The sequence below is a fragment of the Aegilops tauschii genome, chromosome 3, assembly GCF_002575655.3.
Source record: "Aegilops tauschii subsp. strangulata cultivar AL8/78 chromosome 3, Aet v6.0, whole genome shotgun sequence".
Taxonomy (NCBI): Eukaryota; Viridiplantae; Streptophyta; class Magnoliopsida; order Poales; family Poaceae; genus Aegilops; species Aegilops tauschii.
In genome coordinates, this window is record NC_053037.3 from 450,851,456 (window position 1) to 450,862,143 (window position 10,688).

The window sequence follows — 10,688 nt, forward strand, 5'->3', positions numbered from 1 at the left end:
GTATTTGAAAAATGTTGAACAAGTATTTCAAAATGTAGAATAAGTATTAAAAATGTTGAATAAGTATTTGAAAAAATATTGAACAAGTACTTGAAAAATATTGAACAAGTATTTGAAAAAATGTTGAATAAGTATTTGAAAAATGTTGAATAAGCGTTCGGACAATGTTGAACATGTATATATAAAATGTTGATCACTTATTGAAAAAAAATGTTTTTGATATATACGAAATTGTAGAGTGAAAATAAAAACAAACATAAAAAATGGAGATGAAAAATGAAAAGCAAACAAAAAATGGAGAAGAAAAAAGAAAACCAAACAAAAATGAAGAAAACCTTCTCAAAAAACAGAAAGGAAAAACAGGGAAAAAACGTGAAAACCAATGGAAAAAGAAAATAAAAAAACTTGAATAATGAGGCGACCCTGCAATACATAAGAACAGGCAAAATCCTGTATCACGGTCTATTGATTTCCATCGGACTTTTATAAATCGCAACCATATTTGTAATCCTTTGGAGCAACATCCAACCATTGCCATGTCCAAGTTACTGCATATATAACATACATGCTACAAGTTGCACACCTTCAAAGATTACAGTGTAAGGCTTAGTGATATATGCAATTTGAGGTGACCGGGATTTGTAAAAAATTAAGCAACTAAGAATTAGCCAAAGAGTACTGATCATAAACCCAATCAGGTCCGTTCGCCGTTTCTCTTCTTTGTGTATTGAGTTGAATATAATTCATAGTTGCTCGAATAATGGATGCATCGCATGAATGAGATAGATGGAGCCTCCTTCACTCGATCAAATCAGACTTGTTCAGCCGGCGACATCGTTACTTCCTTATCGTGCTCCCTCTCCCCGTTAACTTGGTTGCTCCTCTCGTTCTTCTCCTCATCATCTGCAGAATTCTCGCCCTCCACGCCATGGATCATATTCGTCTCGCCACATGGCGCAATCCGGTTCTCCTTGCTTTTGCCCCACAGCACGCTGTACAGACCTCCAACGAGAAGGACTCCACCCAAGATACTGCAAAAATCAATGAAAAAGAAGAGCAAATGAACTTGAAGTTCAGCAGCCGTGTGTAGATCAGCAGTGCAATTGAAGCTTGAAAGCTAGCTGCTGATCGTACCTGCCGAGGTGAACGATCTCTCCGAGGAAGAAGGAGGAGCAGAAAATGGTGAGGACGAAGCAGAGCGGGGTCCACACGGCGAGGAAGACCGGCCCTTTCATGTCCGCGCACCATGCTTGCAGGTAGTAGGACACCCCCGTCACCACGAACCCCTGAATCAATCCACACATCAGCCTCCAGTCCACTCCATGCACCGATCCATCACCATTGACAAGACAGAGAATTAAGAAGCCTTACGGTGTAGAGGACGGCGAGCAAGGTGACGTCGAAGCGGAGCTGCCACCTGGAGAAGTCCCTCTCAGCGACCGCCGCGACGACGAAGCACTGGCCGGCGCTGAAGACGCACTGCGTCGCCGTCACGAGCAGCTTGTTGGGGTACTCCTTGAGCAGCGCGGCCTGCAGGACGATCCACAGGGACCACGTCACGTTGGCGAGCACCATGAGGAAGGTGCCCATGATCCACGTCCCCCTCGTCGCGCCGGCGTCTCCGGTCGCGGCAGCCAGGGCGCGGTGGTGGTTCACCGGGTTCAGGGACGGCCCCACGTAGAAGGCGATGACGAGCACCCCGGCGAGGCAGAGCCCCACGCCGGCCACCTTGGCCATGCCCGAGGGGCTCCTCAGCTTCACCACCTCCATCCTAAGGCCAGCCAAGTGTACATGTCAGTATGTCACAACGTACGTAGTATGATCGTACAGTGGTAGGGAGCTGGGTCGATTTACTCGCTGGATTAGTACCTCAGCAGAAGCGCTATGAAGAAGGTGACCACCGGCATGGAGTTGCTGGTCGCAGATCCCACGGTTGCAGATGTCAACTTGAGGCTCACGTTGTACAGATTCAAGCTAAATGTAGTCCTGGAAACAAAGCCATATTAACATCGATCAGTAATCCATCTCCATCTCCACTTTGTTGCACATAAACAGCTTGTGATGAGATCGAGAAGCATGCGTCGCTTAATTAGTTACCCGATCAAGGCAAACATGAACAGCTTCAGGAGCAACCGGAACGACATTGCCCACGCGTTTTTCCTGCAAAATCAGCGCCTGATTCTTATACGATCCTCTTGCTAGTGCTAGGTAGCCCGAGCAGAACCAGCTAGAGAGTTACCTCTCGAGGGCAATGGCGAGTGGTAGCAAGAGGAGAGACGCGGCGGCCTGGCGGTAGAAGATGAAGACGTAGGTGCTGAACCCCTGGTTGAAGGCCGCCTTGGAGACGACGAACATGCCGGTGTAGATCACCTGTATGATCACGGCGATCACGTACGGCTTCTTCCCATCCGCCCCCATGCCGGCAGTGAGCTCTGTCAGGAACCCAACAGAGATCGGAGTGTGGTCAGAGAGTATGAATACGATGGTCGCCTCTCTGTTCTGCGCTGGTGTCTGAACCCCTGCAGCTAAGCTCAGCTACTTATGCTGCCACGCCGAGCTACAACACTGAGCTGGAGTACGTAGCAGCATCTAAACCTGATTTTCTTTGGGTTGTTTAGGCTAGGAAGCAGGGGAAAAGACCTGCATTTCTCGAGTCAACAGGAGTACCTCTCAGCTAATTTAGAAAGAGTGCTCCTGTGTCAATGTATAATGCTAGACTGGAGTACTGATTAGCACCAGTAAGCTTGTTTACTGGATGGGTTCAACACGGTGACGCCCTGAGACAACAACAGCAACAAATGCTCCATGGTTTATGGGGCTCAAGTGTGAATTGGACCGTCTTCTTGACTAGAGCACGCGCACGCAGACGCAGCAGCATTGGTCACACTGCTCTGCTGTGCCTGATTAGTTCGAGCTGTTAAGTACTAATAGTACGTATACTTGCTAATGAGGTCTGGCTGGGTCTTGAGCTAAGCCGTCCCGGCAGAAAACAAAGGCGACCTTGTGAGTGGCCAGTCAAGTCTAGGAAATTCAAATTAACAATTCCTGGTGCCACATGTTTGCTCCCGGCCTGTCGACTGATACGTGGGATCTTTCTAAGCATAATTAGTGTGGTGCCTGCAGCCCGCTGATTAGGCCTTTGGCAGTGAGGGAGATAATTTCATTGCACAGTGTGGTGACGCAGCATGCACTATCACGGAACAGTTTCGTATGGGATGATTATTTCCTCAACTATCTCTGCTCAACTGGCTCTCTTCTGTCACTGATCGACACTTTTTATCATCTCACAGACGGTTCGGAATTCTAACTGGAGAGTGTACTCAGTACCGTGGGAAACCTCACTTTCTATTGATAGGGAAACTCTGTGTCTTACATATGGACTACTTTTGGGAGTGGAACTTTTGGTCTATGGGTTTATCTACACCCTATACGGGAAAACAAATTAGTAATTCAACAAAGAGACAAAAAAAAACTGAAATAAACTTGACCTTACATTGTACTTGTGAGATAAATTCCACAAAAAGAAAATCCCCCTTTGACTTCTTTTCAAAAAAGACAATTTTTTGGTCAAAATAGTGTGAATAGTGATCTATATAATAGAAAATATTTTTTGTCTTTTTTTCTATGAAGTCAACGTTGGTTTTTTGTTCGTGAAAATTTATATACTAGTGCAAACGTAAGTCAAGTTTATTTTTTTTAAAGGAGGATGTACCCCAGCCTCTGCATCTGGACGATGCATGCAGCCATTTTATTAATTATTCACAAAGCTCTTACAAAAGTAAGCCTGAAGCCACCATCTTGGCAACACCAGCCACTACTCCTATCCCCGTGATGAAGGTGTGCCGAATGTTCGAGCTTAATACCAAACAGACATCGCACCAACACCTAGCATCTAATGCCGGAGACCCCATCCAAGCCATATACCTGGACTGGGTTACACACCGGTCCGGCGCACTTTCAGTGGGCACCACATGCGCACGCTGCAATGGCCGTCACCTCCTCCATCCACCGACCCATCCTCAGATCATACTGACGCATCGACCTTGCCAGGCCTCTCTGCTATCGACGCCACCATGATGCCAGACAACGTTGTCCTCCTGCACGCGTCCATCGCCACCCATCGGACGCCGAGCCTCCTCCAGATATGAGGTTTCCTCCAGAAGCAATGGAGCGAGGGACGCCCCCACCATCGCCTCCTACGAGGAAAACGACACCCGCGGGCGCCGCCGGCGATGGTGCCATCCTCACCCGCTTCAGCAACTAGGCCACCATCTCCTCCTCCACTTGATCCGTCGCCGGGAAGCCACCGCGAGGCAACACCCACTGACCAGATCTCTTTGGACCGACGATGAAGACAACCAAAGATAGAGGAGGTCTCATCGCCGCGTGACCGACGCTATGGCTACACACATGTCGTCCGGAGGCGCCCACTCAAGATCCACCGTCACAGCCACGCCTCCAAGCCGCGACAGAGGGACACCCCGCCGCCGCCATCACACCCCACCCACCCCCCCCCCCCCCCCCCCCGCGCGCGCATGGGCTTTGCCCAGCCGGGATCCGACGGCGGCGGGAGGAAGGCGGATGGGAGGCGGAGGGGATCGGGAGGGAGGTGGGCGGGATCTGAAGAGGAGGTGGACGGGAGGCGGAGTGCGAGTCAAGTTTATTCCAAAAATACTTTTGAACTATTTTTACTTTTTGTTTAATTATTAGAAAAATCCCGTATAGGATGTATCTATAACCAGGAACCAAAGTATATTTTCTTTACTTTTGCTGGTCTAGTGGAAAATGGTTGGTAAATTGTTAGCACAGCAAAAAATAGAAGCTGCCAGTTATGAAAAGCAAGCACCCACACCTTCACACCCTGGCAATGTCTTTATATGGTTATAATACTCTAAAACAGCGATGCACCAGGGTCTACAGGGAACCCATTTCTGTAAAAGAGTTGGCAGATCGCGTGGCAAGACATGTTCATCTTTGTACACTCTAATGGTGGCTAAGGTAAGACAGTCTACCTAAATGGTGCATAATTGCTGGAGGCATGAGTATGACTAGACTTCTGTCGTGTTGGGCCTTTTTTCGGTTGCGGTGTTATTCTCGGAGCTTTGTTGTTTTCTCAAACACTCAACCTGACTGCTATTGTGTACTAGAAGAAGAAAGCGTCGAAATGACGCGAGTTTTACGGAGCAAAGCTAAAACGAAACAGAGCAGAAGTCCACAAAGTGGCCTATCCTAAACAAAGAACAATGATAGGGATGGACAACTGCTCTACATGCCTGAAACCTTGGGAGTCTCGTGTGTTTGTTACCACCACTGTCCACATGCTAATTTCTTATGGCTTTGCATAAGTTGCAAACACACGATCAATACTTCAATAGATGCACCTCATTCAGATGTGTTGATGGTATGTATGGATGACATTGTTTGTCAATAGCTTGAAGAAATCAAGTATTTTGTGGATTTGAAATTCATAATGTTTGTTACATTGAATCTTGAACAGAAGTACTTTGGTCCTACGGTGGGGAAAGGAAGATAGGCTGCAAAAACGTAAGGTTATTGCTTCCGATTGTTCACTGGGTGCTCTCTTTGTTGGTTTTCTCTGTTCTTCTATTGCAAATTACAATAGACTACTGCTATCAAAAGTATACTAGTTTTGGTACTACCAACATTTCACTGGTATAATTATGAATATCAATGGTAGCGAAAAGATAATCTTTCAATAACCAAACAGATGATGGAAGTAGCCTATTGGCTTAGAATCTCCTTTCCAAAAGAAAAAGGCGGCAGTGATATGAACAATGCAAAACAAAAGCGATGGAAGCATGTTCCTTCCTATATTTGTCTATATCCGAGGAAGAGTAAACATACCTGAAAAAGGCTAGTGCTATAATCTGCACAAACTTCCCACTCATAGTCTGTCGAATGCAGCAGCTCATAATTTGTCCAATGCAGCATATATGGAGTTCATGATGAGGCCAGGGACAAAGCTTTTGAGTCGGAGTTGAGCTGGATCAAACCGTCACCATCAGAAGGTAGTGACATACACCAACCCAGAATGACTAAATAAGCATGTAGATGAACAGAAAAATGGTGTCTAAGGATTTGTGACATGGATATGGAACTGACCTCTCTGCTCACTTGGCAATATACAGGTTCCAGATGATGTATTGGAGCAGGCCAAGGCTTGAGCTCAGGCAGCGCCTGAGGGGATGGACGCTGACCAAATGAGCACGTAGGTACTGATGGGTGGTAGATGCTACGAGGGCGACAGGCGGGATGCCCCATGGAAAGTTTGATGCTGGACAGTGGAGGAGGGGTATCTTATTTCGCTTGTGCTGTTCAGGTTCTGATGAATGTGCGTTAAGCCATTGGCTGGAGGGGAGAAGGAAGGAGTCATCTTGTATGTATATTTGGGCTCGTGAAGGATGAACAGGCTTGCCCAACACAAAAAAAAGAGCTTGTGAAAGTGCACATGTGTTGTATAGGAGAAGAACACGTATGTGTCGGCAGGATGTCTGCCACCCCCTTGCGAATCCGGCACAGGGAACTGGAAGCATAGAATCATCGAAAGCAGTTTTGGCACACAGAGAAGAAAGGTATCGCTCGCATCGCGTGCGCATATACAAGTACGTATATGATTTGGTTTAGGAGTTAATCCTCGTTCAAGAAAGGTAGTATTCCTCTGCACGCCCTGTGCGCTTTACAAATGAACAGCCCAGCTACCAAAGCATGTACAGTCTCCAACTGTCAGACACTGCCTGCCATTTGGCAGACATCGGAACAGAAGAAACTTCATCAGACTGCGAAACATTATGCGTTTTTAGCATGGCCCAAATTTTTGCCTCTGAACATGGCCCAAATTTGAGTTACAACGTGACAAAAATTTGCAGGTCACTGGATGCTGTGAGACATGCACAACATTTTTTTTAGTGTAATAATTTAGGCTTCTTTGATTGAAATGATTCTTTCTACTCCCTCCATCCGTTTATAAAGGCCACTTTTGTTTTTCGTGTCAAACTTTGACTTATAATTTTGGTCAACAAAATATGAATGCAATAAAAAAAATGGCGTGCAAAAAATTAGGGTGACTCTTAGACTACGCTATTAGCGAGACATTATACACTAATTCATTTAGTGAGAAATTGCTCAGAATGCTACAGCGCATTATCTTTTTCACTGGTTGTATGTCATCAAAAATATATCATCGAAAAGTTTTTTTTAAAATGTGGATTCAATGATATACTTTTTGTGGCATATCACTCATTTTTTGTTGGTACAATTAATGGTCAAAGTTATTAGACATAGAAATATGAAGTGGCCTTGTATACAGAAATTGAAGGAGTAGGAAACTTAAAGGATTGAAATTGTTAGAGATTTTGTTTTCTATGCGAGTCTTTAGGTATTGTAGGATTGCACCATCTAATGTTTTTTCTATAATTTGCCCATATTTTGTATGAAATTTCTAATATTTTCTGCCTCGTCTCCTCCCGTGTCAAGCATCATCCTCCTAGGCGGCTCAGGAGCCACCCTTTGTCACAGGCCCTTGCTCCCCCGCTTCACCTTCCCATCCTTCGTCGTCGCCGCCGAGTGGTAGGCAGCGGTTGGGCGTGTCCCATCTTCCCTCTTCTCCTACCCTTTTCTAGCTCTTCAGCTTCGACGTCAACGACCTGCACCTGCGGAGCTGTTCTGGCCCTTTCTGGTGCCTCCTGCTCCAGATCTGGTGGAGGCTACCTGTCTTGGTGCTCCCTCCTCCCTCCCATCCCCCCTCCCCTACCCCTATGTGCGCCATTGATGCGGCTCCGTGTGGCCGAAGGAGTGGTGTCGTTTGGTGGAGGTGTGCTCGCAGCCAGGTGAGCCGGCAAACACCGTCCGAACATTCGACTCGGGGAGCCCGGCTGGGAACCGACGGCTGCCCATATTTGGGGCGCCGCTAGAGTTATTGGCTTATGGGTGTCCTGGGCTTGGACAGTGAGGGTTGTGGGCATGGGCTGAGTCCGGGTTGGGCCTTCGCCCGATGTGCATCGATCGGTCGATGTTGGCGTTGTGTGGTGTGGGGGTCTTGAGGCGATCTCGGACGGTGGTCTTCCTGGGTGACTCTTCGGCGAGTCTCGTGGCGGCGGCGGCGGTTGCGTCCCTTGGTCGTGTGTGTGTGTGTGTGTGGGGGGGGGGGTGATGAGGGGTGTACCTTTGGGTGGAGGGTATTGCTTAGATGTGGATTTGGAGGCTTGGATTTCGGTGGGTCTTCCCTCAAGGGTGGGCTCAGTGGCTTTGGTGCCTCGAGTGGCACTGGCGGGTTCCCAAGCGAAAACTCCGCGATTTGTTGTCGATGGCGGCGACACCTGCGGGTGTCGCTATCCTCTTGAAGGCATCATTGTAGTTCCCCTTCCCCCGCCAGTGCTTTGAGGGGAAACTCATGTCTGTCCCTTCAGACTCGGCAACGGTTACGCTTCACCTCGTTACCCTCTTGGGGCACTGCCATGGAGCTCAGGTGCTCATTGACATTGTCATGGCGTGGCGTCGTTTTCTGGCTCCGCAGTGCTCCTGCCTGGCAGCGTAGTCGTGTCGTTATTAGCCCTTTTGCGTGATTGTTTAGGTGCGATTTATGTTGTTCAATTTCTCTGTGATCTGCTTTGTAAGCAGGACGAAAGCCTTTTCTATTCTTTCTCGAACGTTCTGTGTGTGTGTGTTTTGCGAAAGGAAGGTTCTGTGTTTTTTCTAGGTACAACCAAACAAACTCCTGTGCAAATTTAATGTTGTGCTTTATGCGGTTTATTAATTCCCTACATTTAATTAGATCCTTTTTGCATTTGTTCGTCGTCCTTAGAGGCGAAGCATTCGTGCGGTCAAAAACATTAGGAAACGACCGGAACGTGTGGGAATTCTATTCTCGGACGCAGTAAAGCGGAACAAGACAAGGCAGTGGCTGGCGCCCGGCAGGCGGCCAGCCCCACGTCTGCATACGCGTAACGCGTCTGCCTTTGCTCTCTCTCGAAGGAAGGAAATTGAAAAGGTAGTCGCCAACGGCCAGCGCGAGCCAGCTAAGTCCAACCGAGCGGGCAAGGCACCCAGCCACCCACCCACCCCGCCCAGACGCGTCGCCTCGGCGGCCCCGAAGCTCCTCGCCACCGGCCCGCCCCCGCCGCGCCCCTTGCCCCCGGCCCGCCCCCCCGCGGCCGGGTGGACGCCGCCATGTCGCCCTCCGCCCCGCCCGCGCCCGCCCGCTTCCTCCTCTTCGCCGCGGCCCTCGCGCTGCTCCTCCTCTCCCCAACCCTAGCGGCCTCCGACCCCGCCGCCGAGCCCTGCGCGGCGCCCCTCGACGCCCCCGCGCTCGACGGCGGGGGCGGGGGAGAGGTCGCGCTCTGCCCCGTGCGGTGCTTCCGCCCCGACCCCGTCTGCGGCGCCGACGGGGTCACCTACTGGTGCGGCTGCCCCGAGGCCGCCTGCGCCGGCGCGCGCGTGGCGCGCCGCGGCTACTGCGAGGTCGGCGCCGGCTCCGCACCCGTCTCCGGCCAGGCGCTCCTGCTCGTCCACATCGTCTGGCTCTTCGTGCTCGGCGCCGCCGTCCTCCTCGGCTTCCTCTGACGCGCGCGCCTCCGCCCCCCTTCCTGTAATTGACGTCTCCCCCCTCCCCACAATTGGTAGAACTACTCATTTCAAGATTCTTTGTTGGATTTCGGTGCGCTCTTGAGCGCTGAGGGGGGTGGTGCTGGAACGGAATGTTTCGTTGCGAGGATTTGGTCCAGGGATGTCACACAATTCTTTCATAGATAATGAGATTGGTTGGCTTGGTGCTTTAGATTTCGGACCTCAGCTGTCCAGATTGGTCGCCAAATTTAGGTTGAGATCGTGTAAAACAGCTTGTAAATTTCGGCTAAATACATTTTGCAGTGATCTGGTTGTGCTTGTCTATAAATTTCAGCTTCTTGGTTTTATTATTCTGCTTTGTCTAATTGTCTATAAATTTGAGCTCTATGGTCGACAGACGAGCTAGCTTCCTAAGGCACATGAGCGATTGACATTTCATGCAATGGAGCCAACTTGACATTTTCTCTTTCTTAAGAATATGAAATTTAAAAATAGAAGAGCAGCTATAACTTGAGCATGGACCTGACACGTTCATGCATAATGGATGTAATCAGAGGTTGTGAGCATGTTCATGTAGCCATAAGTTGTTATGTCAGTAACATGTATTACTCTCTCTCTGATCTATAATAGCAGTTCTCAATGCCTTCCCATTTTATGTACTTGAGATAAAGTAGTGTGAGGAGGAGTAAAACAGAGAAATGTGGGTATTTGCATACATGAACTACATGTTAAAAGGAATGTCAGTGCATCCTAGAGGTGTTCTTCAATGGCTGGTATGCTGGGATTGTCATTGACTCATACGTTGATGCTTCTGGTGGTGTCGAACGGTGCAGCAATAGCCCTGCACCTTATGAAGGACAGCTACCTCCTGTGTTTTGCCAGGAAGGCAATATCGAAGCTCTTGTGTTGCTTATTTAGTCTGGTGAGCACTATTCCTTCTGTTTTGTCATTGTTTCCTTGTAGATAACACTGATAAATTCTGTGATATCCTTCATTATCCTATAAACATCATACTTATAAAAGTCAGAGCAGTCTTCTCTTATAGATGGATTTCAAAAAAGAAAAATAGCAAAGAGCAAACATAGCATACCTGTTAGTGTGCCACC

General features: G+C 48.6%; 2 protein-coding genes across 2 annotated transcripts; one reads left to right on the forward strand and one right to left on the reverse strand.

Annotated features, from left to right (window-relative positions):
* Nucleotides 1-465: 465 nt before the first annotated feature.
* LOC109764323 (WAT1-related protein At5g64700-like) lies at nucleotides 466-6,427 on the reverse strand. Its single transcript, XM_020323161.4, has 8 exons — nucleotides 6,124-6,427; nucleotides 5,866-6,003; nucleotides 2,240-2,432; nucleotides 2,098-2,160; nucleotides 1,870-1,986; nucleotides 1,372-1,771; nucleotides 1,135-1,286; nucleotides 466-1,031 (listed from the first exon to the last, which is right to left on the reverse strand). Exons 3-8 carry the CDS (start codon nucleotides 2,416-2,418, stop codon nucleotides 812-814), a joined length of 1,131 nt encoding a protein of 376 aa, XP_020178750.1. The 5' UTR covers nucleotides 2,419-2,432; nucleotides 5,866-6,003; nucleotides 6,124-6,427; the 3' UTR covers nucleotides 466-811.
* Nucleotides 6,428-8,991: 2,564 nt separating this feature from the next.
* On the forward strand, nucleotides 8,992-9,932 carry LOC109764324 (uncharacterized). The gene has a single exon (XM_020323162.4). The coding sequence runs from the start codon at nucleotides 9,187-9,189 to the stop codon at nucleotides 9,577-9,579; it is 393 nt and encodes a 130-aa protein (XP_020178751.1). The 5' UTR covers nucleotides 8,992-9,186; the 3' UTR covers nucleotides 9,580-9,932.
* Nucleotides 9,933-10,688: the final 756 nt, after the last annotated feature.